The sequence below is a fragment of the Excalfactoria chinensis genome, chromosome Z (assembly GCF_039878825.1).
Source record: "Excalfactoria chinensis isolate bCotChi1 chromosome Z, bCotChi1.hap2, whole genome shotgun sequence".
Taxonomy (NCBI): Eukaryota; Metazoa; Chordata; class Aves; order Galliformes; family Phasianidae; genus Excalfactoria; species Excalfactoria chinensis.
Genome location: NC_092857.1, coordinates 43339554 through 43366025, shown reverse-complemented (window position 1 = coordinate 43366025; position 26472 = coordinate 43339554). Strand labels below are relative to the sequence as shown.

Here is a 26472-nt window from a genome sequence, read left to right as displayed (position 1 = left end):
GAACAAGTCACCTTGTAAGAAGAAACTGGGAATTCTGGATAGTCTGCTGACTGTTTTCCGTGTTAGATGTGTTGGTTGTTGTTGCAGATTGTGTAATAGTGGCGTTGACATTGATCGTGTTGGTGCGTCTAGTTGCATTGCGTGCAGTCTCCAGTTGTTGTCTCGCTGCTTGTGCATGTTGCCGTTCCAACTGCAGTTGCATCTGCAGCTGCTGTAACTGAGAAGCAGAAGGGCTAGAGGAATTGATCTGTCCTCCTGCAGAACGCCTCACGCCTGATAACTGAGATAAAAGCTCTGCCAGAGAAGAGAAAAGTTTCTGTGATGAAATATCTTAAGTGAGTATTACACAACAGAATGAATACACCCTGAATTCCAGGGCATCAATTCATTTTTTTCCATCAATGGAAACAAAGTACAAATTATGTCAGAAAGCTCATGAAACTCTCCTAGAAAGTCTCAGCATTCAGTGTTACAAAGAGCAAGAAGGATGTGGATTTGTTATAACAGGACAGACAATCTATACAGAACGTCTGACAAATGATGTCTTCTGCTGCAATCTTCTGAAGCGTCACATCACAACACAGCAACTGACCGGGAAAATACTTCATTTTGGCTTTTCTTTTTAACAAACATGCCCCTAAAACACAGGTTTTACCATCCTATCAACCCAAAGGGAAGATGCACTCTGCAAAAGAAATACCATGCCATCACTTATACCATTTAGTAAAAATTACTTTGTTATGAGAACTTATTCAAGATCTGCCTCACAAAACCAATGCCTACTTCTCCCAAAGTGGGGGGGAAGGCCCAGCAATAGTAAAGTATTGTAAAACTGTAAAGTAAAAAAAAAACTGGAGTAAAACTGTAAGTCTTCCTTTCAGTGGTGGGATGTTTGTAGCAAATATGCACAAAGAACTCTCTCAGATTAAAACCAACAGTAAATTATTGCTCAGGGGGTCACTGCAGAATCTCTCTGGTGATGCAACAGCAGAGGACGGGAGGGGGGGAGAAAGGGGCAATATTGCCACCTCCTCCATGCTACAGGGTTATCATTGGTATGTACAACCCAAAATAGCTTTCCTTCCATTGCACTAACAAAAAAATAATGCTTTTAAATAAGTCTTTCATGGGAGGACTACAGAAAAATTCAGTTGTTTGCTATGTCAGAACCTCAGGATGGCCAAGTTTTGCTTTTTGTTTTTGTTTCTAAACCAGCACTATTAGGTCTAAGTCTTTAATTCAATATTAATCAATAGACAAGTGTCACAAAGAGAAAAAGAAAACATGAGAATGTAGCAGATGCTCTAAGTTTCATTATTTTCAAACAGAAAACTTCTAGTCATCTTCTCAGCTCATCATTTAACTAAAAAGAAGACATATCAAACTATCAGACAACAAATAGACCAATTTATTCTCACTTTACATTAAGTATAAGGTTATGTTTAATGGCTAGCAATTCTTGAAAGATGAGAGCTTCAGATAAAGGCTTGGAAAGAGATGACAACCAACCAGAGATGACAACAACTGAACCTTGAAAGCAAAAACACAGTGTTGACTGGAAAAAGTTCAGAAGAATACTATTTCATCCTGCTGAGGTTACTGACAAGCATCAGCAGACACTCCACATTTACCTGGACTGAACTATGAAGGCTGCCCCAAAAGTAATGCTTCCTATTCTGTCACTCCACAGTGCCAGAGGGCAGATGTTGGCAATATGGCAGCAGAGGTTGAACCTGCCCAGCTGTATTCCATTATGTTTTGTTCTGGGTGACAGATGACAGCAGAAGGGCAGTCTGACATAGAAGTGTGAATGAAGCAAAAGGTGTGTCACTGAATTCTTCCATATGGGAAAAACAGCATCCACTGACATAAGCTGACACTTGGTGAACATTTATGAAGATCAAACAGAAGATGTGATCACAGTGAGGCAGTGGGTGGTGTTTTTCAGCAGTGGCAATGGTAATGTGAAAGACAAGACGCATTCAGGATTGCTGTCACACCACAAAATGAGGACTGCCTCAATCAGCTCATCCCTGTAAGTCAGCAGGTTACAACAAGGGAGCTGTGTTCAGAGCTGAATATCAGTCTCAGCACATTGTAGGCAGTGGTGGCACATTGGAATATCACAAAGTCTGCAGCAGGTGGGTCCCGTGGCTGCTCATAGAGGAACAAAAAGAACAAGTCAGGATCTACTGAACCAATACAAGGCTGAAGATGACCATTTCCTGGATCACATCATTACTTGGTGATGGGATGCGGTGTCACCATTATGGGCCTTGAGTCAAAATGGCAGCCCACAAAGTGATGATGTGAGTTCCCCATCAAAGAGAATGCTCGAGGTGCAGCCCTCAGTGGGTAAAGTAACATGTGCTGTTGTTTGGGACAACAAAGAGCTCATTCTGTCTTCAGTGGAAAAGCTCTCCCTCAGGAATCCCAGACCCTGGAGGTTAGTGAGAGGGTTTGGGGAATGGAAGACGTCCCTTTAGTCAAGAGGTGGCTCATGAGCACCTAGGCAACACCAGTGTTTATAAATCCATGGGACCTGACGGGGTGCATCTACAGGCGCTGAGGGAGCAGATGGAGGTGATTGCTGAACTGCTCTCTTATCATCTTTGAGAGGTCTTGGAGAGTAGGGGAGGTGCCTGACTGGAGGACAGCCTATGTCACTCCAGTCTTCAAAAAGGGCAAGAAGGAAGATCTGGGTAATTACAGTCAGCCTCACCTCTGTCCCTGGAAAGGTGATGGGACAGCTTGTGCTGGATGCCTCCTCTGGACAACTGGAAGAAAAGGAAGTTATCAGGAGTAGTCAGCATGGGTTCATCAAGGGGAGGTCGTGCTCAACCAACCTGGCAGCCTTCTGTGACATTGTCACTGGCTGGGTGGATGGGAGGAGAGCAGTGGAAGTAGTCTACCTTGATTTCAGCAAGGCACTTGATACTGTCTCCCATGACATCCTTGTAACAAAGCAGAGGAAGTGTGGGATAGATGAGCGGACAGTGAGGTGGGTTGAGAACTGTCTGACTGGCAGAGGATTGACTGACACACCTGAGGGCTGTGCTGCCATTCAGTGAGACCTGGACAGGCTGGAGAGCTGGGCAGTAAGAAACCAGATGAGGTTTAAAAAAAGCAATCACAGAGTCTTGTACCTAGGGAGGAATAACTGCATGCAGGTACAGGCTGGGGGACGACCTGCTGGAGAGGAGCTCTGCAGAGAGGGACTGGTGCATCCTGGTGGATGACAGGTTGGCCATGAGCCAGCAGTGTGCCCTTGTAGCCACAAAGGCCAATGGCATACTGGGGTGCATTAAAAAGAGCATGGCCAGCAGGTCGAGGGAGGTGATCCTCCCCCTCTACTCTGCCCTGGTGAGGCCTCATCTGGAATACTGTGTCCAGTTCTGGGCTTCCAAGTACAAAAAAGACAGGGATCTCTTGGAAAGAGTCCAGCGGAGGGCCACAAAGATGGTGAAGGGCCTGGAGCATCTCCCCTATGAAGAAAGGCTAAGTGAGCTGGGTCTGTTTAGCCTTGAGAAAAGAAGGCTGTGAGGGGACCTGATCCAGGTCTATAAATATCTGAGGTGTTGGGGGCAAAGTGGCGAGGCCAGACTCTTTTCAGCAGTGTGTGAAGACAGGACAAGAGGAAATGGCCAGAAACTGGAGCATAGGAAGCTCTGCACAGATGTGCACAAGAACTTGTTTACAGTGAGGGTGATGGAACACTGGAACAGGCTGCCCAGGGGGGTTGTGGAGTCTCTTCCTCAGGAGATATTCAACACCCACCTGGATGCCCACCTCTGTGACCTGGTATAGGGAACCTGCTTTGGCAGAGGGGTTGGACTCAGTCTCTGGAGGTCCCTTCCAACCCCTGAGATGTTGTGATTCTGTGATTCTTCTGGACTTCCTGGAACTGGAACAAACCATCTGCTCTGAACACTAAATCCCAACACTGACTAAGCTGAAGGCCAGAATATCCAGAGTCACATCAGAGAATAGACTGCCTTTGTTCTGCAACACATTACCACCAGGCCCTAAAGCAGTTTCAAGACCACAGAGCACATTACGAATCTCAGCTTGACTGCCCTACAACACCCACTGTATAGTCCAAATTTGTCCCTTTTTGACTTCTATCTGTTAAGGCCAATGAGAGACAGACTGTGGAGGCAACTTTTTCTTACCAGCAGCACTGTGACAGCAGCTGAGAAACAGTGGATCATATCCACTTGTGTGGATTTTTAATGAGCACAGCATGCAGGCTCTTGCTCATTACTGAAATGCATAGCTATTAGTGGTGACTATGTTGAAAAAAAATGTTTTGTAGCTAAAATTTTGTTCTGTTAAATAGTGTTATCGTGCTCCTTATCTGTCATAGTTTCATTAAATAAGTGGGCTGCATTACTTTCAGAGCAATATACACTCCAAGAGGTCTTGCACTCCAAGATCACAGAATAATGATCTACAAACATCTTCCCTTCTTGGATGAACTCTAGTTCTTCTCAGATCCTTCAGGAACCTCACAAAATCATATAACAGCCCAGAACGAAAGGGACCTCAACCATAACATCCAACTTTTCATGGGAAAAGAGAGCCTAGATAAGATTATGTACCATACTGTCCCCTACCATCTTGAAAATAAAGAGATTCAGCCACATCACTGGGGAGCCTGTTCCAGCAACTGATGGCTCCCCCTGCAAAAATTTATTGTTTTCTTTTATCAAGATTAAACTTCCCTGGTGCATCCTGTTCTTGCTGGCCCCTGTTCTTCCACATGGCTCCTTGAGAAGAGAGCCTCTGTCTTCTTTGTAGCTGTCCCTTAAATACTGGAATACTGTGATGATGCGCTCTGAGCCCTCTGAGCATGATCTCATTCAACTTCCCCTCTTTTGCCAGGATGCTCTTTCAGGTCACAGAGAGCCAGGAGACTACTAGAACCAGTAGAAGGAAGGCCAGGAGATTACATTTAAGCAGGCACATCTTTCAGGTGTAATGGTTAATTAATCTGGATGGCTACCCTCTGAAAAAGTCATAATCTTGAAGCAGGAAGTTCCAGTTTACACACTATGCCTACTGAACATCTGAAGGTAGATTATGACAGTTCTGATGTTTCCTTGACACAGGCATGGTCAAAAGTCTGCTTTTGTAAAGCTTGAATGCAATTTGAATGTATTTTCAATGTCTGTTTATAATATTCACTTAATTTCACCTTCAGAGTATACAGCTTGTACAAAAACAAATTGAGACAGAAAATCTTGTCCATAAACACTTTCATACTCACAACAAATCAGGATGACATACACTAAAGTAGTTAATAGAAGCTGGACACAATCACAGCTAAGTTAAAGTAAACAGTGCCTGTAAATAACAAGTTTTGGGAGTATAGCTTGCACTCTAGAATTAAAAGCACCATCTCCAGGGCAGTGACTTCAGATTCAGAAGACCACAGGCCAGAAAACTGTTCATCAACACACAGCCAGTCACACCTACATGTACCACAATTGCAGTTTCAGCACAACAAAAAACAAAGCAAGCACTATCACACTGGATTTTGCTCCCTTTGCATAAGGAGGGTAAAATCCACAGGTACAGCTCTTACCAGCTATAGGATCCATGGCTTCTCTATTGCTTGGAGAATACGAACTCTGAGAAGATGAAAGCCCTCCAGGGGAACTGGTAGTAAAGTGCATGTTTGATCTACGTGCACGAGGGCCCCCCAATCCCCGACCTGGGTGAAACATTCGACGTACATGCCGAACACCACTGGATTCATCATAATAAACAAGTTAAGAAAACAGAAGTACTTGGCATTGGTTATTAAATGACTAGAATACTTGCTGTATAAAATACTCCAGAGTACACTGTTCCTAAATGAAAGCTCCAACTTCTAGAGCATAGCTGAGATGTGCTGTAGTTAGGATACAAGGTGGACATGCAGGCATGCATTCAACACAAGCAGGGCTGTGAACAGTAAACTCCTCACATTCTTTGGCTTTTTACTACATCTAAAAAACATCAATATTGATTTGTTGTTTTTTTTCCATTTTTTTTTTTTTTTTAAAATCCATGTTTTCTACCAAATAATCTGAAAACTTATCACACCTCTTGCCAAACTTCTTAGACATGGGTTTTATTCCCCCTTCCTCATTCTTACATACTAAAAATAAAGATCTTATTTCCATTCCTACCAGAAGTAGATGGCAATTACTGCATTCCTTCCAACTTCTAGACTTTTAAGCAACTTGATACCAGAATTTTCAGCACTTCAGATCTTAAAATTTTGCATGTTTCCAGAATATTCAGCACTTTTATCACAACCCTTCACTTTATCTTTTTTTTTAGCCAAATGCCATAAATTCTATGAATGACTCCTGTCATTTCCTCATTTCCCCTGGGTTTCAAGTCATTTTTTTTATAAGCTCTCAAATTACAGCAAAAAATTAAAGAATATTTTTGTCAGAAAGTTAATACATGCACTTCCAAAACAGTCCAGAAATTCCCTTCATTTTGAAAATCACTGGTACAATTAATTCTTGAAAATGAAATAATGTACTTTGAATTTTACTGTTACTAAGATTTTAGTTTAGAACCTCTTGCTTGGCCAGAGCTACCACGCTCTGCACTGGCTCCTCCTGACCACTGACAGTCCTGCTTCTATCCACAAAACTAAGGATAGCTGCTCTTAAGCAGCTCTGCAGTGTGCTTTGAATTACTCCTTTACAGAAGCAATAAACACTCTAACTCCTTTACACTGATCCTGACTCTAAACCATGATGAACACTAACAAGCTGAAAGGTAATCAAACACAATCATAAATGAAATGCAGCCATCTCCATAAAATCCTTCTGCCAGCATTCTTTTTTGCTCCCTTTAAAATATTTCAAACAAACAAACAAAAAAAGATGCTGACAGAGTAGCATGTTCATTTGTTTAATGAGGTGGCACAGAAAAAAAATTCAGAGCTAATTTACTGTAGGTACGGTACATAAGCTGCAGGACATTTAATAATAATAATTAAAAAAAAAAAATCAATTAGCCCTAGAAAGTTATCCCTTTAACTAGAACAAAAAACAAGTTTCAATGCTTCAGCCACAAAATGTAATTAATCTGCATAATCTGCAGATGAGATAACTGAAGACAGCCCTTTGTTTCCCATGTTATCTGAAGGCTTTCCTGGGCATTACAGAAATGTCAGTAGGTAATAATACGGAAGTATCCTATTAGAGTACCGTGACTGAAGCAGGTATACAAGCTTACAATCATTTATCAAAAAACAGCTAAGCTCAAACCATCCTCAGAGCACTGTCATTCTGTCACAAATGATTACTACTCAACAGATACATGAAAAAGGCCTCGAAACTAACAATAAGGCAGGATAAACCAGAGTGTCAGTAGTAAACACTTTGGTGTCAAAGTTCCTTAAACGTTTCTGCTGCTAGGGTAAAAAGCACTGTCAAACACACATGCAGTTCATTCATAATTTGAATATTGCTTTTAAAACCAGAAAAATAACCTTTAAGTCTGGAAAACCAGACTCAAGTTGCAGGGAAATTAGAGGTATAGCCCCTTGAATACCAAAAACAAAACAAGTAATCATGACTGCTCCGTGAAGAAATCTAGACTCTGCATCATCTCAGGAAAGGATATTAAATCTCTAGGAGCTCTGTGTTCCAGTGTAAGATGAGCTGCAAAGTCATCTGTGACGTGATTAGGATCCCCTCCAGGTAATGCTGCACATATTGGACAAATCTGAAATGACAAAGAGAAAAAAATACTTTATACAAAGCAGAACTCATGTCACTACTGAAAAAAAAAAAAATTCCAAGAGAATGTTAATTTCCATTTATTTTATGTTATTAATGATACCATAGAAATCAGATTTTGCCGTGTTTTATACATCAGTTTTTATATGCTAATACTGTCTCAAACAATAGAGTGATTACAAAGGCCTACTATATGCCTGCTTGCTATTCATCCCAGCGGAGGAACTGCAGGAAGCAGAATGAAACCACACAAGCATTTGCTCAAGTATCAAAATGAGATACACCCAGGCAGTACATAACTATAAGGTTTGGAAAAGAAAGACTATCTCCATGTCCCTACACAAAAGGATTTCAGGAGAAGATACCACTTCCCTTATTAGTTAATGTGTTTCAGCTTAAAAAAAAAAAACAGACTCCACAAACACCTTGAGACACACTTCCATTTTCAGTTCCAGCAGTTTTGAAGACTGATCTTAAAGTCTTACAGATTTCAGACTAAAAACACCTGCAGCCCAGAAAACCTTCCCTAAAGCAGCAAGTGCTTATATTAACACCATTTTGATGGTTAAATACAGCTACTATCCATGAATTTCCCTATATAATCCTCCTTTTCCAATAGCCAACTTGCATTTATAGAACAATTCTGACTGAATAAATACCAGGTTTTAGTGGTCCTCATGCTTATACATAAATTATTGCCTGTGGATCTCAAAAGACTGTGCACATTATGAATAATATATAGGTTGCTCCAAAAAGTAATGCACAATAACACTATCTGACAGCAAATCTCAGCTATAAAACAGTATCTTCAAAAGTCACCAACATTAGCTGTGCATTTTTTCCAGCAATAAACAAGATCCTGAAAATCTACACTAGTGGATATGATCCACCTTTTCTCAGCAGCTGTCACAGTGCTGCTGGTAAGAAAATATTGCCTCCACTGTTCATTGGCCTTAACAGATGGAAGTCAAAAAGGGACAGATCTGCACTATGTGGTGGGCGCTGTAGGGCAGTCCAGCCAGAACTGACAATGTGCTCTTTGGTCTTGAAACTGCTTTAGGGTCTGGTGGTACTGTGTTGCAGAACAAAGGCTGTCTATTCTCTGACGTGACTCTGGATGTTCTGGCCTTCAGCTTAGTCAGTGTTGGGATTTAGTGTTCAGAGCAGATGGTTTGTTCCAGTTCCAGGAAGTCCAGAAGGATGAGCCCTTTGTTATCCCAAACAACAGCATGTATTACTTCACCTGTTAAGGGCTGCACCTCGAGCATTCTCTTTGATGGGGAACTCACATCATCACTTCGTGGGCTGCCATTTTTACCCAGGCCCATAATGGTGACACTGCATCCCATCACCAGGTAATGATGTGATCCAGGAAATGGTCATCTTCAGCCTTGTATTGGTTCAGTAGATCCTGACTTGTTCTTTTTGTTCCTCTATGAGCAGCCATGGGACCCACCTGCTGCAGACTTTGTGATATTCCAATGTGCCACCACTGCCTACAATGTGCTGAGACTGATATTCAGCTCTGAACACAGCTCCCTTGTTGCAACCTGCTGATTCACTGGGATGAACTGGCTGAGACAGTTCTCATTTTATGGTGTGACAGCTGTGCACAGCCACTGCTGAAACATACCATCACGCCTCGCTGTGTCCATTCCACTGTTTGACCAGCACAAATGTCCACCAAGCATGGATGGATGAATATCAGTGGGTGCTGTTTTATCCACACACAGAGGAGTTCAGTGACACATCTTTTGCTTCATTGGTACTTCCAAGTCAGACACCATTCATGTCAGACTGCCCCTCTGCTGCCATCTGTCACACAGCAGCAACATGTGATGGAATACTGGTGGGAAGATTCAACCTCTACTGCTGTACCACCACCTGTCCCCTGACACTGTGGGTCAATATAATAAAATGGGAGGCATTACTTTCAGAGCAGCCCTCGTGTAATATTACACGTCCGAAATACCTGTATGGAGGTGAGGATGATGTCTTAAATATGCTCACTGCACATTCTCAGCTGCTTTCGATAGTAGCTTGTATCTTCAATGACTACTACAAGCAAGCAGTCTCATGCAGAAATTCTGGCTTTTTAAAAGGCTCTTGCTACAACATCTTACCCCATTTATTTTCCTCATTATCTGTTTTTCTTCACAGGACCATTTTTCAGCTTTTTCCATCACTATAGATGCAATACAAGCAGACACACTGCAGAGCAATGGACATTATTACACAGAATGTGAGTGAGGACAAAACCACCAGCACTGCAGAGGGTCTGCTTAAGAGCTACCCATTTCAGATTCAGAAAATAGCTTAACAGAGGCAGAATGAAGTGTTTAAGATGGATTACAACTTCAAGATAAAAAAAACAAGAAGTATCTCTCCACTCAATTTTAACTTCCAAAAACCATCTAAGGGCTTTTAGCTGTGAACTAAGGCTAACAACTATGCTTTTACTGAGTAAGTTTGATACTAGCCATAAATTCACCATAACTTATACACTTTTAAAGTTACAAATAAGCTGCTTAATCTTCAAACAAGAACACAGTTCAAATCAAACAAACATCATCTTCAAGGTACTCTTTTTTTTCAAGCTACCTTTAATTAGAATCCCAACATGGAAAGAGGGAATAATCATGAAAACAGATTTTAAAAAAGCAATGCAAAGTTCCTCACGTGTAACAGAATGGTGTCCTCATGAACAGCAAATATTTCCCTGAAAACAGAGACTTCTCAGAAAAACATCAGATAACAAAAAGTTCAGGAGAACAATGAAATGTTCTCAAGTGAACTTAGCAGCCTAAACCTAATTCCAAACTTGTATGAAATTTCAAGAACTCTCTCACTAGGAAAATATACTAAAGCATTGCTACATTAAGAAAAATTCAGTTAGGCATTAGCTTTGGCAAAACACCCACATGTTACTACTAAGACAGAAGCATTGCTGATTAAGTGTGACACAGCTGAAAGTTGTTGCTAATAGAACCTGTTTAGTTTTCATAGCAGAAAAATACAATTCAGGATAATGGGTTTACAATTACATTCTTAATGTATCAGGTTGTCTTTTTTTTTAATGATCTTTTAAAAACAAAGTCAGTGTTGCTCTGAATTATGTCTGAAAGATGACTGTCGAGTCCTTTAACAATTAGGAATTAATCCTAATAAATGCTAGCTTCTAGAATTGTTGTTCTACTATTACTACGTCTTTATTTACATGTAAGGCATAAAACTACTCTGAGCTTACAGAAATCCTGTCACTAAATGGAAGACACTGAAATCTTCAAGAATGAAGCAGAAGATAATCTGAAAGGTTTCACTACTGCAATAAAAGCTCAAGTCAGCTTAATCAGCAATATATTTGTAACTTAGGCCTTACAGGCCCAAAGCTCATGGTCTGAACTCAGTTGCTGCCTTGCCAAATGTGACAAACCTGATGAAGAGTGACATAAAGTAGAAAATCTTTATTCTGAAATGAGATTCAAAAATATGACAGTCAACGTAGTTTCCAAATTCCTGAGTTTGTTTACAACACAAGAAGACTTATAGCTGAGTGCTGCATCATTCAGTATGTTAGGCTGAACTGAAACCCAGCACTGACAGTATAATTACACTGATATCCATATTCTTTGACACTTGCCCTATAAAATGTACCCTTACTTTTGCACTGGTGAAGAAATACTGGTCATTACTGAAATTTTAGTTTTCACCAATATCACTTTTTTTTTTTATTCTTAGCATGCAACCTTAGGGACCTCAGTCAGACTGAACCTTTCGACTCCTACAGACACCAGACTAGTTTTTTTTATTCAAGTACCCACCATTAAACTATCCTTCAGGATAACAATGTCAAACTCATCCTGTTCACAAGTACCTAATTTTGCTACATTTACCACTGGCAAATACTGAGCAAAATCACCCCTCTTATCTTCAATAGTCCAAATACAAAAATGGTCAAATTCACATGTCAGAACTATTAATGGTACTTTTTTTCTCCACCTCCAGTGACCAGAATTCTTTGACTTATTCTCTTAGAAAGATAGGTAAGGAGTAAAGAGTGACCACAAGCCAAAACAATATCAAAACAACAAAACAATCCATCCCTGGAGACTTGCCTAAGGTTTCAGTTAGAGTTCACATTTCAACAGCAAAACCTACTGCAATTACTAGAAGGTCAAGATGTAAGCAAAAACAGCTGCTTGGATGCCCAGGATAACACGAACTGATTATCTTAAGATTTTTTCATTAGTCATGTTGTCATCTTTCACTATCAAGCACTCAAAGCAGCCTTACATCTTCTGCACACTAAACTTTCAGAAGCAATACTTGGCATAAACATACGCAGTCATTAAAGGATTAAGATACTGTCTTTTATTATTATTTGAATTGGGATAAAAATTTTGTTTTTGCAGGCTGACTAATAAAAATTAAAGGCTCATTTTAATACATACAGCTTTTTCAGAAATCAGTAGGATAGCAGGTGTTTAGGCTCACGAGTTTAGGTTTACAGACTGACTTCTAGAAGCTGCAGCTGCAAAGGACGTGCCAAATTAAAAAACCTAGGACATGGATACAGTGTTATGAAAATACCACTGACATCAAGTGGTGCAAACCAGAACTGCAATACAGAGCCATGGAAAAAAAAGTCATCCTAGTGTGCATCTCCAATTGATGGTATGTTTGAAAGGTGGAGCATTTAACAAAAAAAATCTGTATTGCTAAAATTCCAAGTGTATCAGTAACAGCTTACAGTCCTGCAGTGCCACTGACTGATTCACTTATCTTTTCACAAAAGATCAGAGCTTCAAAACTATCAAGTTACCTCCCCTAGCACTCCTTCATTCAAGATCCTTAACAGGCTTGAAAAGAAGGGTTCATTTTCTTCAAAAGAATTCCTTGGAAAGTAAACAAATAACCAGGAGATCAGAACAGAGAACCCTATGAGTAATTACTTCACAATGTTTTACAAATGAGTAATCCACTTCAAGCAATCAAGTATTTTTAGGAATCCACAAAAAAAAAAAAGTCAACTAGACAAGAGAACTTAGGAAATCATTCTGTTAGCCTTGCTTCACCTACTTTGAAAGGCAGTCGGGAAAGTAGGAACTAATACAACATTAAAATCCAAAAAGGTACTTTAAAGAAGTGTGTTTTAACTGGTAGAACAGTAGACACTATTGAAGAGATGGAGAACACGTCCGATCCCCTCCTGCTCCCTCGAGAACAAGTCACAGAAGAATTACAGCTTTTGCTGCATACAGAATGTAATTACAGTAACAAAAGACTGCCATAGCTATGGTCTTACCCAACACTGTAAACTCATTTAGCAATCACACACTGGTTGTAAAAAGGAAAGAACAGCCACAAGAATGCTTTAAATGTTGTTCTACAGCTAGAGCTCCCAAAAGCAGCAACCTTTACATCACAGCAACCATAAAAGTAAAAAGGAAGCTCATTATCTGAGAATAACCCCTACCCCCAAAAAAAAACTGTTATCGTGAAGTGCAACTTCTTCAAAACCATTTAAAAGAACTCATCCTTCAAGAAAGACAGTGCACCCATTTTCCTGAATATTCTATTTAATGAATTTCCACCACAATTAAAGAGTTCTGATGCTTCTTACCACTTCTGTTGATGTTTCCGCATGCTCAGAAGTAACATGTTCTTGAAGAGTTGTTTCCGTATGACCCATTTTCCCACAATAAGGACAAGTGAAAGACTGTGGCTGCTCTACAGAGAAAGCTTCTCCACCATAGTACAAATCTGGAACACAAAGTATTTAAATAGAAGTTACTTCACAGCATTTCAATCAATTACTTCGTTCACTTAAATCTTTCTTTATGTACGTGAATGTAATATCAGTGGCAAATTAATCTGGAATTTAACTGAGATTTCTATTTTAATCCTCCACAGAAGCCATATACTTATATTCAAGAAGCCTTCAATTACTGATGACAAAACAGCCAGGATACAGTTCCTTAGTCCATTTTCATTAGCAAACTATTTCCTAGTAGTCAGTAGTAGCATAGAGTTCTGGCTGCTGCTGCCGACAAATCTTCAATTTTCCATCACCCTTGCTGTCCTCGGTACAACATCACTAGGATATTTTTAAATCACACGTTTAGATTTAAATTCAGAAGTCCACTGTGACATCAATATTTGTGCCACAACAAAGCAACTGTTCAGCAGTAAGAACTTCTAGAAATATATTAATACAGAAATTATACAAGAAAAATCTAACTCTGTTACATGCTAGTTTCAGTAGTATGTGTTGATGTCAAGCACTGACAAAAGCACATACTTTCAAACTGCTAACTAAACAGCTCTCCATACAAACTGTGCAATAAATAATGTTTTTCCTCTCTCCTCCTCTGCAGAAGTTAATGTATTTCACAGTAAACATGAACAAACTTCACATCCACATCAAGATTAGAAAACACATCCTTCTTGAGCAATTTGTTTAAAATGTATTTTCTAGCATCTTTCTAGGACTCAATCATAAATAATTGGAAGATACTTTCAGAGAATTATGAATACTGATCTATAAATTTAAAAAAAGGCTAAATCTGTAGAGCTAGAAGAACATATCCTGCATCACAAGACAATATCAATCCAATGTATTAGGAATATTTCCTTCTGTGGACATAAGTCACGATTTCATCTTCTGCTAGTGAGCTGTTTTAGGAAATTATGAGGAAGAGAAGCATTTTCAGTTCTGTAGCCATACAAAACAGAATGCTGAAGCTAAAAATACATGTACCTACAGTCTACTATATTAGCAGACATTACCTAAGTTACGAGGGCTAACACTCCAAAACCAACACAGGAAAACATGTTTTAATAACATGCCAGCATACAGTTAAAGATACAGGAGAACAAAGCTGTTCAGATAGAACACACTGTAGGACAGAGTTTATATTCAGTAGGTCCTTCCCCTTACTCTGAAAAAGGGCTTCCAGAGATTTGAGAGTAAGAAATTAAAGACACATTTTTCAAGAGGTATGGTAAAGTACACCAAGCAGATGGGCAGCTACACTGAAACAAAAAAACTTCACATGCTGGATATAGGTTAATTCATTCTCAAGAGCAAGTGGCAGAAACCTACGTCCAACCATCCAGAGCAGAAAGCTCCCTTCCTGAATGATGAATCAACCATCTTTACAGAACACACAGTAAGAAGTCACGCGATAATCAACCAGTTCCAAGACTGAGGTGTTACAGAGAATGTTTCAGATACAGCACAGAAGACAAATAATTCAGCACACAAATGATGGAGTCCCTGCTGCTACTTCAGTAAATACATTTGAGAACTCTTAAGAAAGTTTCCCCAGTTGTCACATTCAGACTCCTACTCCAATGCTGCTAAAAAACAAGAGTAGATTATTAAACCACTATGCTGCAGCATAATGAAATATGAAGGATTAAAATATGTCATTGTTTCAAAAGAAGAAAGAAAAAGGTGGATCAACTGTATGCAAAGGGGAACAAATACACTTGCAGAAGAATATATTCAGAAGGAAAAGACTCAAAGATGATTGTTACCTAATACAAACAAATACAAAAATGCTTCAGTGACAGCTGGTGAAAAAATCCTCCATATTTTATTTGGGCAAATTCTAAGCAAAGAGGCTGATTACACAAGTTGTTACTGTATGTACTGATCTCAATGTAGTTACAAAGAATTCCAAATTTAACTCTATTTAATCTCTTCACATGAAAACACTGTTCTCAAGGTAATCCAGCAGTAACGTCAGCAAAGAAATCTGTATACCTGTATGAAAAGCAAAAATACCATCAAACACACACAGTAGAAACTAGTAACCATTCATTCAGTTAATCCTTTGATTTCCCTAAAGCATGAGTAGGAACCTCATCATGATGATTAAATATTAATGATTGGAAAATGAAGATTTTTTTCTGCAGCAAACACATAGCACACCTACAGGAACACCAAAGCTCCCTTCTTCTAAGGACCCTTCCCAGCCAGGAAGTCTTACTCCTGTAAATTCTTAAGTATTGGCAACTTGTTTTTTGTTTTTTTTTTTAATCAATTTGGATGTAACAAGACAACTGAAGACAGGAAGCTAAAAAAAAAAGAAGCAAATATTGTTTAAAAGGCTTGTGTATCAAAGTAGCTTCTGTATCTACAAAAAATTCCTCAAAATTACTAGGTGATCTAAAACCCTCTATGTATTTTCAAGTAAAGGACTAAATAACATGGAGAGATTACCGATCAGACAGTGGTAAATAGATTAGCACACAGGTAAATATCTCTGACTTGCATACGCTGTTAGCTCAGTACAGATGTCAAGAATCCCAGCATTACACGCTGCTCTGTCTCAGAAAAGAGAGGCTTCACAAAAGTTGCCAAACTCTGTCTTCCTGGTCCTTGGTTTTAGAGAAAACCAAGAAAAGCCCTTGTGATTAGAAGCAGTTTAGGGAAAAATAAGGGGGCCTCTACAAATTACTGTTCTGATGCAATTGGCCCATTACCAATTACCATCCCACAAGAAATTTTCCAGATACTGCATTTTGACCGTTTCCTAACACCTTTCTACACAAGTGTCTGAGGACGTAGCCATCCTCTGGACCTCATCTCAGAAGAGCTGGGAAGGCAGGCAAGGTTGCTCAGTTAAAAAAACAAAACAAAACAAAAGCCACACACAGATGAAATCACATTCCTAGAGAAATTTCATTACCCCCACCGCTGATCAGTTAGGGAAAGAACATGAAGAGTAAGAGTACTGAAACACTGTCTAAGAAGACAACCATACTTTATAAAGGTACAACTTCAAACTTCACAATGTTTAAAAATTATAGCTGCTCTTGAAGAAAATTAATTTTATGTAAAACAAATTAAGCAAAAATGAGCAGCTCTGTATTATCATCCATCTACAGTTACCGACTACTTGTATTTAACACAAATCTTTAACTAATACATTTAGAAACTTGGCAGGAGGCTAGTAATGCAACAGAAGAACAATACAGTCCCTCACATATAATCTGCCCTTGATACAGATGATTCAAGATTATGTTTCACAACAGCTTGTACTTGCTTTCTGCTTAAACATATTCCTTTACAGGGGCACATGTTTTAGTTTTTTGAATGAGCAACTTCATTTCAACTTGGTATATGCATGTAAGTAAAAATACTTGTCGTAATTGTTTTTTTGTGTTTACTTGAAATATTTTTTGACAGTGCATCAGTAACATAAATGGTGTTAAGACAACACATTAAAAATAATTATGTTTCTGTACTATTCATTAAGAAATTGTTATTAAAAATATTAGTCTTAAAATTGCTGTTTGTTCTCCTTTATTACTTGTTTTCTGAGCAAAACCATTCTAAAGCTTGCCTGATACTCTGCTATAGACAAGAAGAAAAAGTTTTTAGGAGCACTCTGTTTATAAATTTTTACATCAAGGAAGGGACTGACACTAATCTTAGCCAGCCTACTCTGAGCAGGCAGCAACTGACAGTGCTGCCAGGGCAGTTCTGGGAGCAGGCACTCAGCCTTGGCAAAAGAGAGCTGAGCAGGGCCAGCCATGCACTGGGGATCTGTGAGCAGGGCGGAGGCTCCCTTCTGCACAGGCCTCATCCAGGCCCTGTGTCCTGTCTGAGGCCTCCTGGTAGAGAAGTATAAAAAAACTAATGCAAACTTGGCAAAAGACCATTACGTCAGGGCTGAAGCATTGCCCTGCAAGGAAAAGCAGCAGACCAGGGCTAGTTTGGCCTGAAGCAGAGATGGCTTTGGGGCACTTGCTGCCCTCAGACCTACAAAGATTGGACTAAGTTAGCTTCTTCAATATGGAACATTACTGAAGGACAATAGGTTATCAGAAAAATGTTACCCCACTGCACAGACAAGTAGAGGAACAAGATATCAAAGAACAGAATCCATGATATTGAGTTGTCAGGGAACTACAAAGATCACTGAATCCAACTGTCAAACTACTTTGACACTGACACAGAGTCAAAAATGTACCGAGAACATTCTCTGAATGCCTCTTACACTGACAGGAACAGAGTAACTGCCTCTCTAAGAAGCCTGGTCCAGGTCAAACTATCAACAACGTTTTTCCTAATGTCTAGTCTGAACCTCTCCAACAGCTTCAAACCATCTCCATCCTTGGAGGCAGAGGACTGGGCTAGGCCCTGATTAAGGTGGTCTGACCTCATAGTCAACCCTGCTAACAGAATTGTGGAATAACAGAATGGCGTGAACGGGAAGGCACCTTAAGCCCACCCAGTCCCAAATCTGTACATGGGCAGGGCTGCCCCCACCAGCTCAGGCTGCCCAGGGCTCCACTCAGCCTGGTTCCAAGTACCCCAGGGATGGGGCACCCACAGTTTCTCTGGGCAGCCTGTGCCACTGCCTCACCACCTTGTAAGTAAAAGGTTTCCCTCTAACACCTGATCTAAACCTCTCCTCTTCTAGTTTAAGACTGTTCTCACTTGTCCTATCACTATCCACCCAGGTAAAGAGTTGATTTCCCTCCTCCTTATAAGCTCCTTGTAAGGATGAGAAGGCTGCTACGAAGTCCCTCTACAGCCTTTTGTTCTCCAGGCTGAACAAGCCCAGCTCCCACAGTCTGTTTTCACAGGAGATGCACTCCAGTCTTCTTACAATCTTCGTGGCCTCCTATGAAACCACTCTGACAGCATTGCATCTTTCCTGAGCTGGGGACTCCAGGCCTGAATGCAGAACTCATGATGGGGCCTCACAGAATAAAGTACTCATGGACAATTCCCTTCCTGCTGCCACCTCTTTTGATGCACCCTAGATACAGTTGGCCTTCCAGGATGCAAGTGCACATTTAGGCTCACATCAAGGCTTCTATCTACCAAGCAACCCCAATCCCTCTCAGCTTTCAGTTAACTCTTCTCTCAGTCTGTAGGCTTTTTACACCAGAAGGCTGGACCACAGACATTAGTTCTTTCTGAACAGAATCAGCTCTGATTGGTGCTATGACAAAATGATGCAGTCATAAAGCTATATTAGTACAAGCTGTACATCTAGATTCCAATATTCTGGAAATCATAAATGCTGTCCTTCCCTACAGGCTGGAGGGATCTACTTCCAGCTGTTAATATCTTCACTCAGCTCACTGGAACTCTCCCATTTCACTTCAAATGACTGCAGAGCAATAATCACACTTGCTAGAAAAAAAAGCCAACTGAAGTGAAATCTAAAAACAGCTGACAACTCTTTCTTCCATGACCTGGGCTGCATCACTAAGACTAACAATCAAATCAAACTGGGATAATCAAGGTTTATTAAGCACTTGTTAGACTGCAACAAGTATAGAGGGTCCAAATTAATGCAGACATCAAAAAAATTAAGTTTTGGACAGGGCAGAGGAAATGCATGCTTGCACACATGTGTATTCAGCAAGATGACTGAAGAATTTGACATAAGAAAACAGGCAGAAGGAATGGGGTCCACCAACCCAACAGAAGGCTCAAAGACTATCTAATCTCAGCCTTCTATGAAAGAAATGCCTCGTATTTTATTATGTTGGCCCATGACATCAGAGACATATGATGTTGGTATGGCAGTAAAGGCTGAACCTTCCCGAATATCACCATTACATTTTGCCACTGCTGTTGGTGGCAGCAGAGGGGCAGTTTGACACAATGGCATCTGACAAGCAAGTGAATATGAAACAAAGTTACATAACTACATTTCCTCCATGTACAAAAAAAAAAAAAGGCACCAGCTGACTTGATGAACATATCTGACAACCAACAATGGACATAAGCACAATGACGTAGTGGGTGCTGCATTTCACAAGTGATGACAGTAGGTTATCTTCCCTAGGCTCTTGTTCATTGCTGATGAAGACACTGCTAATAGTGATGACTGTAAAGAATGAGCGCTCTGTAGTTCAAAATTTGTTTGGAAAGCGGCAGACTGACAGAATAGCATGCAAATGCAGATGAAGCAAAGACATGTCACCGAATTCTTCCAAAAAGAAAAAAGGCACTGACATTCATAGATGCCTGCTTAACATTTACAGAGATCAAACAATGGACACAAGCATAGGGAGGCAGTAGATGGCACATTTCAGCAGTGGTGACAGCAGGTCATCTCCACTGCTGTAGATGAGTGCAGCATGCAGGCTCTTGTTCATCTCTAATTTTCATATCTAATAGTGGTGACTATGTTGAAAAATAGCATTTTGTAGCTGAGAACGTCCTCTAACAAACAGTGTTGTTGTACTCCTTGTATCTGTTGTAGTTTCCATGGAAATAAATAGAAGGCATTACCTTTGGAGTTACCAAAAGGTAGTTCTAGAGGAAATGAAGTTACTCTCCTGACAGTAAGAGCCTGCAGGGATGAGATGCTTCAAAAGGAAGCTCCACATGGATAAAAGGGGAAAAACAAAATAACAAGAAAAAAAAAACTCAAAAAAACAACAAAAACTACCAACGTACACTGTGAGCAATAAATGTTGGAAAAGGTGGTCTGGAAGTGGTAAAAACTCACACAAGGAAAACATTCTAGGCTTGGCGGGACAGTGCGTTTAAAAACCCTGCTGCCAACAGAATATTCAATCAGATGACATCCAGAGTCCCTTTCCAAACAAACTTGACTCTTCCACAACTCTGTGACTCAGCAAAACACACGTTTACTAGGTAGATCTTGTTCTAGCAACTGAATGCCACAGAAACCTTAAGTCTAATCCCAGTTAATCCAGTTAGAACTCACACTGCATATTATTAAGGTTCTCCTCACTTAAAAAGCTCATTTTGCCCCAGACGTAGCCACAAAAGATGTCAAGGCCTTCTGTGACATAAGCAGCAGAGGTAGAAACTGAAGATATGTTTTTACAGTACTTTTATTAAGGTAATATAAGAGTATTTTGGCAGGGTATTCTATTAACAATTTGTATTACCTTGCCTTTACAACAGTGGTGTTAACGTGGAAGGCACACACTTCAATCTGTTAGGATGCTTTATGATTTAAGTTCTTTTTTAGGAAAAAAAAAAAACAAAAAACAACAACATGACATTTTCTCTGAACTTCTACATTGTCCTAACAGTACCAATACTACAATGACCAACAGTACCTGGCAAACACCTGTTTTTAAACACAAACCTACTGCAAGTTCTATTCTTTGATCTCTCAGAAATACATACGTTTATTTTATGCCCTAGAAGTAAAGCATCATATCAAATGTATTTTAAACACTATCCATGTTATGGGATCACTTAACCTGTTTGTTAAAAAATAAAGTATCTTATAACAGAGTCTCTGTAAAGACTGGAAAACAATACCACAACTGTTTTGTACCTCACCCACCCTCTAAATTAGTACTTGCCCACACTTCTGACTTCTAAAAGACAGGTGTGCTAGTAGGATGGTTCAAGGCTGGTTGCCAGAAATTACCAGGCCTCCTTACTCATTTTCAGTGATCTCACATGGCCTCCTATGCTAGTCTCAAGTCCCCAGGGAAGTAAAACAAACAAGAAATACCGCACAGTGACAACCAAAGCTCACTGAGAACACCTGGAGGAGCCCACTGTCTGCAATACAATTTGCAATTTTTTTTTATTTTTTTTATTTTTTTTACAACTTGCTTACAAAGCCAAAAAACTCAACAGAAGGTAAACAATGTTATTTCCCTCTATGGTGAAGCAATGCCAGATATGTAGAATTGGTCTATATGATTAACCATCCACTGTAAGCCTGAACCTGTTCACAGTCTTAAAAACAGTGTGCAGAACTACAGTTCTACAGTTGTCTGCATATAGGCCATGGGTGCCCACCTTTTTGGCACCAAAAGTAATGCCTATCTGTTTTCATGGAAACTACAATATGCAAAGAGCACGGTAACACAATTTGATAGAGCACATTCTCAGCAACAAAACACTGTTTTTCAACATAGTGACCACCATTACCTATGAAAATGAGTGATGAACAAGAGCCTGTGCGCCACACTCGAAAAAATCTACACCAGTGGAACTGACCCACTGCCAGTGCCACCACTGCTGAAACGTACCATATCTCCTACTCACTTACTGCACTCACGTGCACTGTGTGGACTCCATAAACATTCACCAAGCATCAATGAATGTCAGTGAGTGCCACTGTTTCCACAAGAAGGAATTCAGTGACGCACCACTGCCCCTCTGCTGCCATCTGTCACATGGCAACAGCATGTAATCTAATACTGGTGGGAAGGCTCAACCTCTACTGCCACATTTCCTGTACCTCATCCCTGTGAAACAGTTCCTCACAGACATACGTAGTGTCTAAAAACTATGACACAAATAAGGTGGGGACTGTGAAGCAAGTGATCTTCTCTGATAAGAGTTTTTAACAGAAGTTTGCTAAAGAGGCCTGATCAATTTTTGAGTTTATTACAACTCTAAATATTTCATTTCAAAATCTGCTAATTCATGTCAACTGAAAACAGAACTACAAGTAAAGCAAAAATTGATTTTTTTCCAGCAATCTTGACACCTGTTCTCAAAATCCTTTATGAAAACAAGTAACACAGCTCCATATTCTTCACTGTTCATGGGACTACGTTTTGGCAATGTATCAAAATGCATAAACTTACTTGCCATAACTTGAGTTAGCACTGCAGCCCACATCCTGGTTTCAGCCCATGTTAATACTGCACCAAACAACAGCCATTGTTGGCCTGGTGGCTTGATAGGGAAGAGCTGCTGCCATGATGGGGAGGCAGCTGGGCTACACATGGACCACAGGTTGGACATGCCTGATACAGACAGCACTGGCCAAAAAGGAACTTGGGATGCCAGGGTTCTTCCCATCACACGGAGACAGATCTGGAGCAAGTGATTCACTGACCCATGTTCTCACACTTAAAATCAGAAAGCCGACACTGACTTCCTCTGACACATTTGAATCACTTCTACAATGGAAGGACCCCCCACTTGGCTTCCTTCTCCTTGGTACAATGCTCAAATTCAGTCATCAAGTCCACTTCTGTCAAAAACAGCTCTCATGCTTCTGAATCAAACTTGAACACAGACAACAGAATTTGTCATGGATCACTGAATCTCTAATTCCCAAATCTACCTTTCAGACCTTTCTACTAAAGTTTTTCAAATAACTCTGAAGTAGACAATTTTAGACTAGTTCTACCATCCTTTATGAAGTTCTTAATTCAACTTCAAACTCCTTAGTGCCTGAATTTTTGAATGATCCTCAAAGCTGCATCGTCTCCTTCCTTACAAAAAGTGTCTTGGAAAAGTTATCAGTTTCTCTGTACACATGAATATCCTAAATACTACAAAGCCACATCCCATGTGGGATGTTCCACAGGGAACTGCAAATCAAAAATATTTTAAGATATTACAGGTCATCCTTAAGTCCTAAAAAAAAATGTTGTCAATAGGTATCTCATAATCCATTTTTCAGTGCAAGAGTTTGCAAGTTCACTAGCACTCCGGTACCCTCTACCTTCAACTGCTGCTGTGACTCAGTATAGCAGTGTACTCTTTTCTGTTCTTATCTTAAAGTATTATTTGGAATAGTAGTCTTTCTGTAGAGCTGAAACATTAAGCTCTTTCCTGACACCAACTCTGTGGAAGCAATGCTCAGAGATCAAACCATGCGAAAACCTCTCAAACACATTTTCTTATTCCCCTTATTTCAAGGTCATGGCAGCACAAACAGTAAACAAAGTGAGAGTAGCCCTGAGAACCCTTCTACATACCAGTTCCCTGGAACCTTCTATCACTCCCCTGAATTCTTCACATTAGGCTTACACAAATGATATACATTAAATTGAAGGACACACTTGTTCATCAAGGACTTCCAAGACAGAACCAACCAAGCCACAAGAAACAAGATATATTCTCCTAGACATTCTTACAATCTTATAACAGGAAATATGTTTTATTTTTTTAAAGAGGCAAGTATTTAGAACATTTCTTCACTGCAGTACATTCACAGTTTTGGCATTTAACATTAGTTTAAGGCTCTGAAGCAAGCAAGCCTCAGCCCTCTTTTCCCTGTGCATTATGAACATTTAGTGTTCATGGCAATGCTGTAATATTAGTCCATGTGTAATACACAATACTAGCAATCACTGGGGGGCAAATCAGTCTGAACTGTGCTTTTCTAATAGTGACCAAATCTCTAAATCAACATACTGTCACGTGGAGACTTAACTCATTAGTAAGACCAAAAAAGTCTGAGAAGAAACACATGCGAGCTAAAATAATTGCATGCATTTCTGATTAAGTAATTAAATATTTTATTTTCCAAACCCTGGAATCCCAAGGCCTGGATTTCTGAAGTCAGGATTAGGCAGTCTCAGGACAAGCAGAGACCTGGGAATTAGGAGAAAATGAAAGACATCTAACAGCTGCTTTGAAAAAAGCAACTGTGTATTCCCATATCCAGCTGTAACAGTTGATAATAATCCCATATTTCTGTAATATTTGAATCAAAAAAGAAACAGATTTTTCTTCTGTTGTTATCAAGCATCTAAAGAAATATACAATTTGTAAAGCCTTAGCTTTGAAGAAATGATCATATTCAGCTTTTAAAAAATCATTGTATCTAAAGAGCAATGTGAAAAACAATACAGCTGGATTAACTAAAAAAATAACAAAATGTGAGCACTCCAGGCTTAGAATAAATATTTATCTCACATCCAGCATCACCAACATTTGAGAGTAGAGGTTTCACTCAGAAGAACCTCTTGAGTTTCAGCCTTGCTGTCACACATTCTTCTGCTTACTTTGATTGTATATAACATGTTTCTAAATATTGTGTGGTTTTACTATCAGAAATAATTTTGCAATTAGTGGAACTTAAATCCCCAAGTCATTACACATCAGTCCCTGTTACTAGTGCTTCAGATTCACTACAGCCAGTCATTGCTTTGCTGCACCAGCAATCCCATATAAACCAGCAGAGAATAACATTTTTACAGAATCTTAACAGGACTTCTCAGCTTCCGCTCAGTGTTACGTGCAAGTAAAACATAATAACTTAGGAAATTTCTTAAATAGGAAGTAAAATGTAGTAATCAAATATACTTTACAGTCTGAAAACCTGCTGGAGACTAAATTAAGAAGAAATAGAGTTTTTTTATATGCAGGAATCAAAGAAAAATACCTGATTTTTTTTTTTTTTTTTTTTTTTTTTGAGAAGACTAGAAGCTGCTCTTATTTTATTCTGCCAATAGGAAGAAAGTTGTTTAAGTAAAGTAGAAACATGAAAAATCCATATCATGTTTACTAACACAACAGGGCAACACATGATTAGAGTCTCAAGTTACCACTTACCAAAATCTACTCTTGTTAGTATGCACTGCATCGGGTGGTCAGTCGTATGCCTCGTTGTTGTTGCACCACTTTCATAACAAGTTGCACACAGATCGTAATCGTAGCAAATTAAACACTTGAATCGTCGACCTCGAAAATTTCCTTTTAAACATGCATCACAGCTGACACCTGTAAACAAATAAAATTGCTTAAAAGAATAGTAAACACTTTTTTTTTTTTTTTTAAATGAAGCAGATGTGTTTCAGTTCTCTCTCAACAACAAAAACAAAGCAGCCATCTCTGAAAAACATAGCTTGTATCTGCACAGGTCAATTTTAAAATATATTTGCGTCCTTAACTATATGCTGCTTTTGAAAATGAAGATTTTGAATTCTGGAAGCAAAGTAAGGACAAATGACAAGACACAGCTTCCTCCAGGCAGATTTATGTGACAGTACGACTGGTATTTTGATCATTCACTTAGGAGTCTCAGGTTAAACACTCTTAAAAACTGAACAGCACGCTGGCTGACAAAGGCAGGGGTGGGGGAGAAATGTCGAAACACACCACTGACAAAAATCCATATAGCCCACCTGCCTTTACTTTCACGTCCTAATTCTTTCCTCTCAAAAGCACAATAATCACTCGTGATATTTTCTGTAGGTTAGAAAGTAAGGCCTTTTTCTATTTAGAGTAACAGAAAAGATGAGAGTGGTTTTTTTGTTTTGAAGTTAGGCTCCATCAGATGCCTACATCACACTTCCCTCTGGAATTCCATCTTTGCAGTCTGAGGCAGTCATACCACACGAGTCAGAGTAAGACTTATGGCTTCCAAAGTTTTTAATTCTTTTTTTCCTGTCCTTTTCAAACTGTCAAATCTGTAAATTAAAGGCCTCCACAAAAGAAATCAGAGCATACACTACAGGCAAAGTTCGCACACACATCTCCTTTACCATCAGCTAAGATCTACTTGCAGCTCTAAAGAAGAGACTGTTGTGATACTGTTTCTCTAATCTCCCACTTATTTTTTTAATGCAGTTGATAGGCGACTGGTGTTAACTACAAAACAGCCTGCATCAGCTCATTAATTGTGCTATTTTGTTGTTGTGCTACTCTGCAACATGTAAACAAAAGTTTTAACACATTCAGTATGTGAATGCAACAATCAGTTTGGCTTTTTTACAGCTCTGCTGTAACAGATCCAACAATTCCAATTGCACATTTTGATGAATAATGGACAATGCTATTTTATCCTTTTTTTCCTTTAGTTTCTCCACCTACAGGACTGCCTTAAGGCATTACCTCATTTCCAGCACCTAAGCACTGTGCACCAGTATGAACGCTGGAAGCAATGCCTTCAGCTGCCTTACTGAGTATCCAGCTTGAGTGCAACTCAAAACAAAGAATTTTTCAGAAGAAGCTGCATCAACAATGTCTTTGTTAACAGCCAGAAACTGTATTTTC

At 39.6% G+C, this 26472-nt stretch overlaps 1 protein-coding gene across 3 annotated transcripts in view; it reads right to left on the bottom strand.

The window, feature by feature from the left end:
- The window catches only part of KCMF1 (potassium channel modulatory factor 1), a 55133-nt gene that overhangs the window by 3142 nt on the left and 25519 nt on the right, over positions 1-26472 (bottom strand). For 2 of the 3 annotated variants that reach the window (XM_072360484.1, XM_072360486.1), the window contains exons 2-6: positions 25030-25197; positions 13375-13514; positions 7636-7737; positions 5588-5765; positions 12-294 (exon numbers count right to left, since the gene is read on the bottom strand). In XM_072360484.1, the coding sequence (XP_072216585.1) occupies positions 12-294; positions 5588-5765; positions 7636-7737; positions 13375-13514; positions 25030-25197 (871 nt within the window). The remainder of the gene's footprint in view (positions 1-11; positions 295-5587; positions 5766-7635; positions 7738-13374; positions 13515-25029; positions 25198-26472) is intronic. The other variant, XM_072360485.1, reaches the window with a different exon arrangement.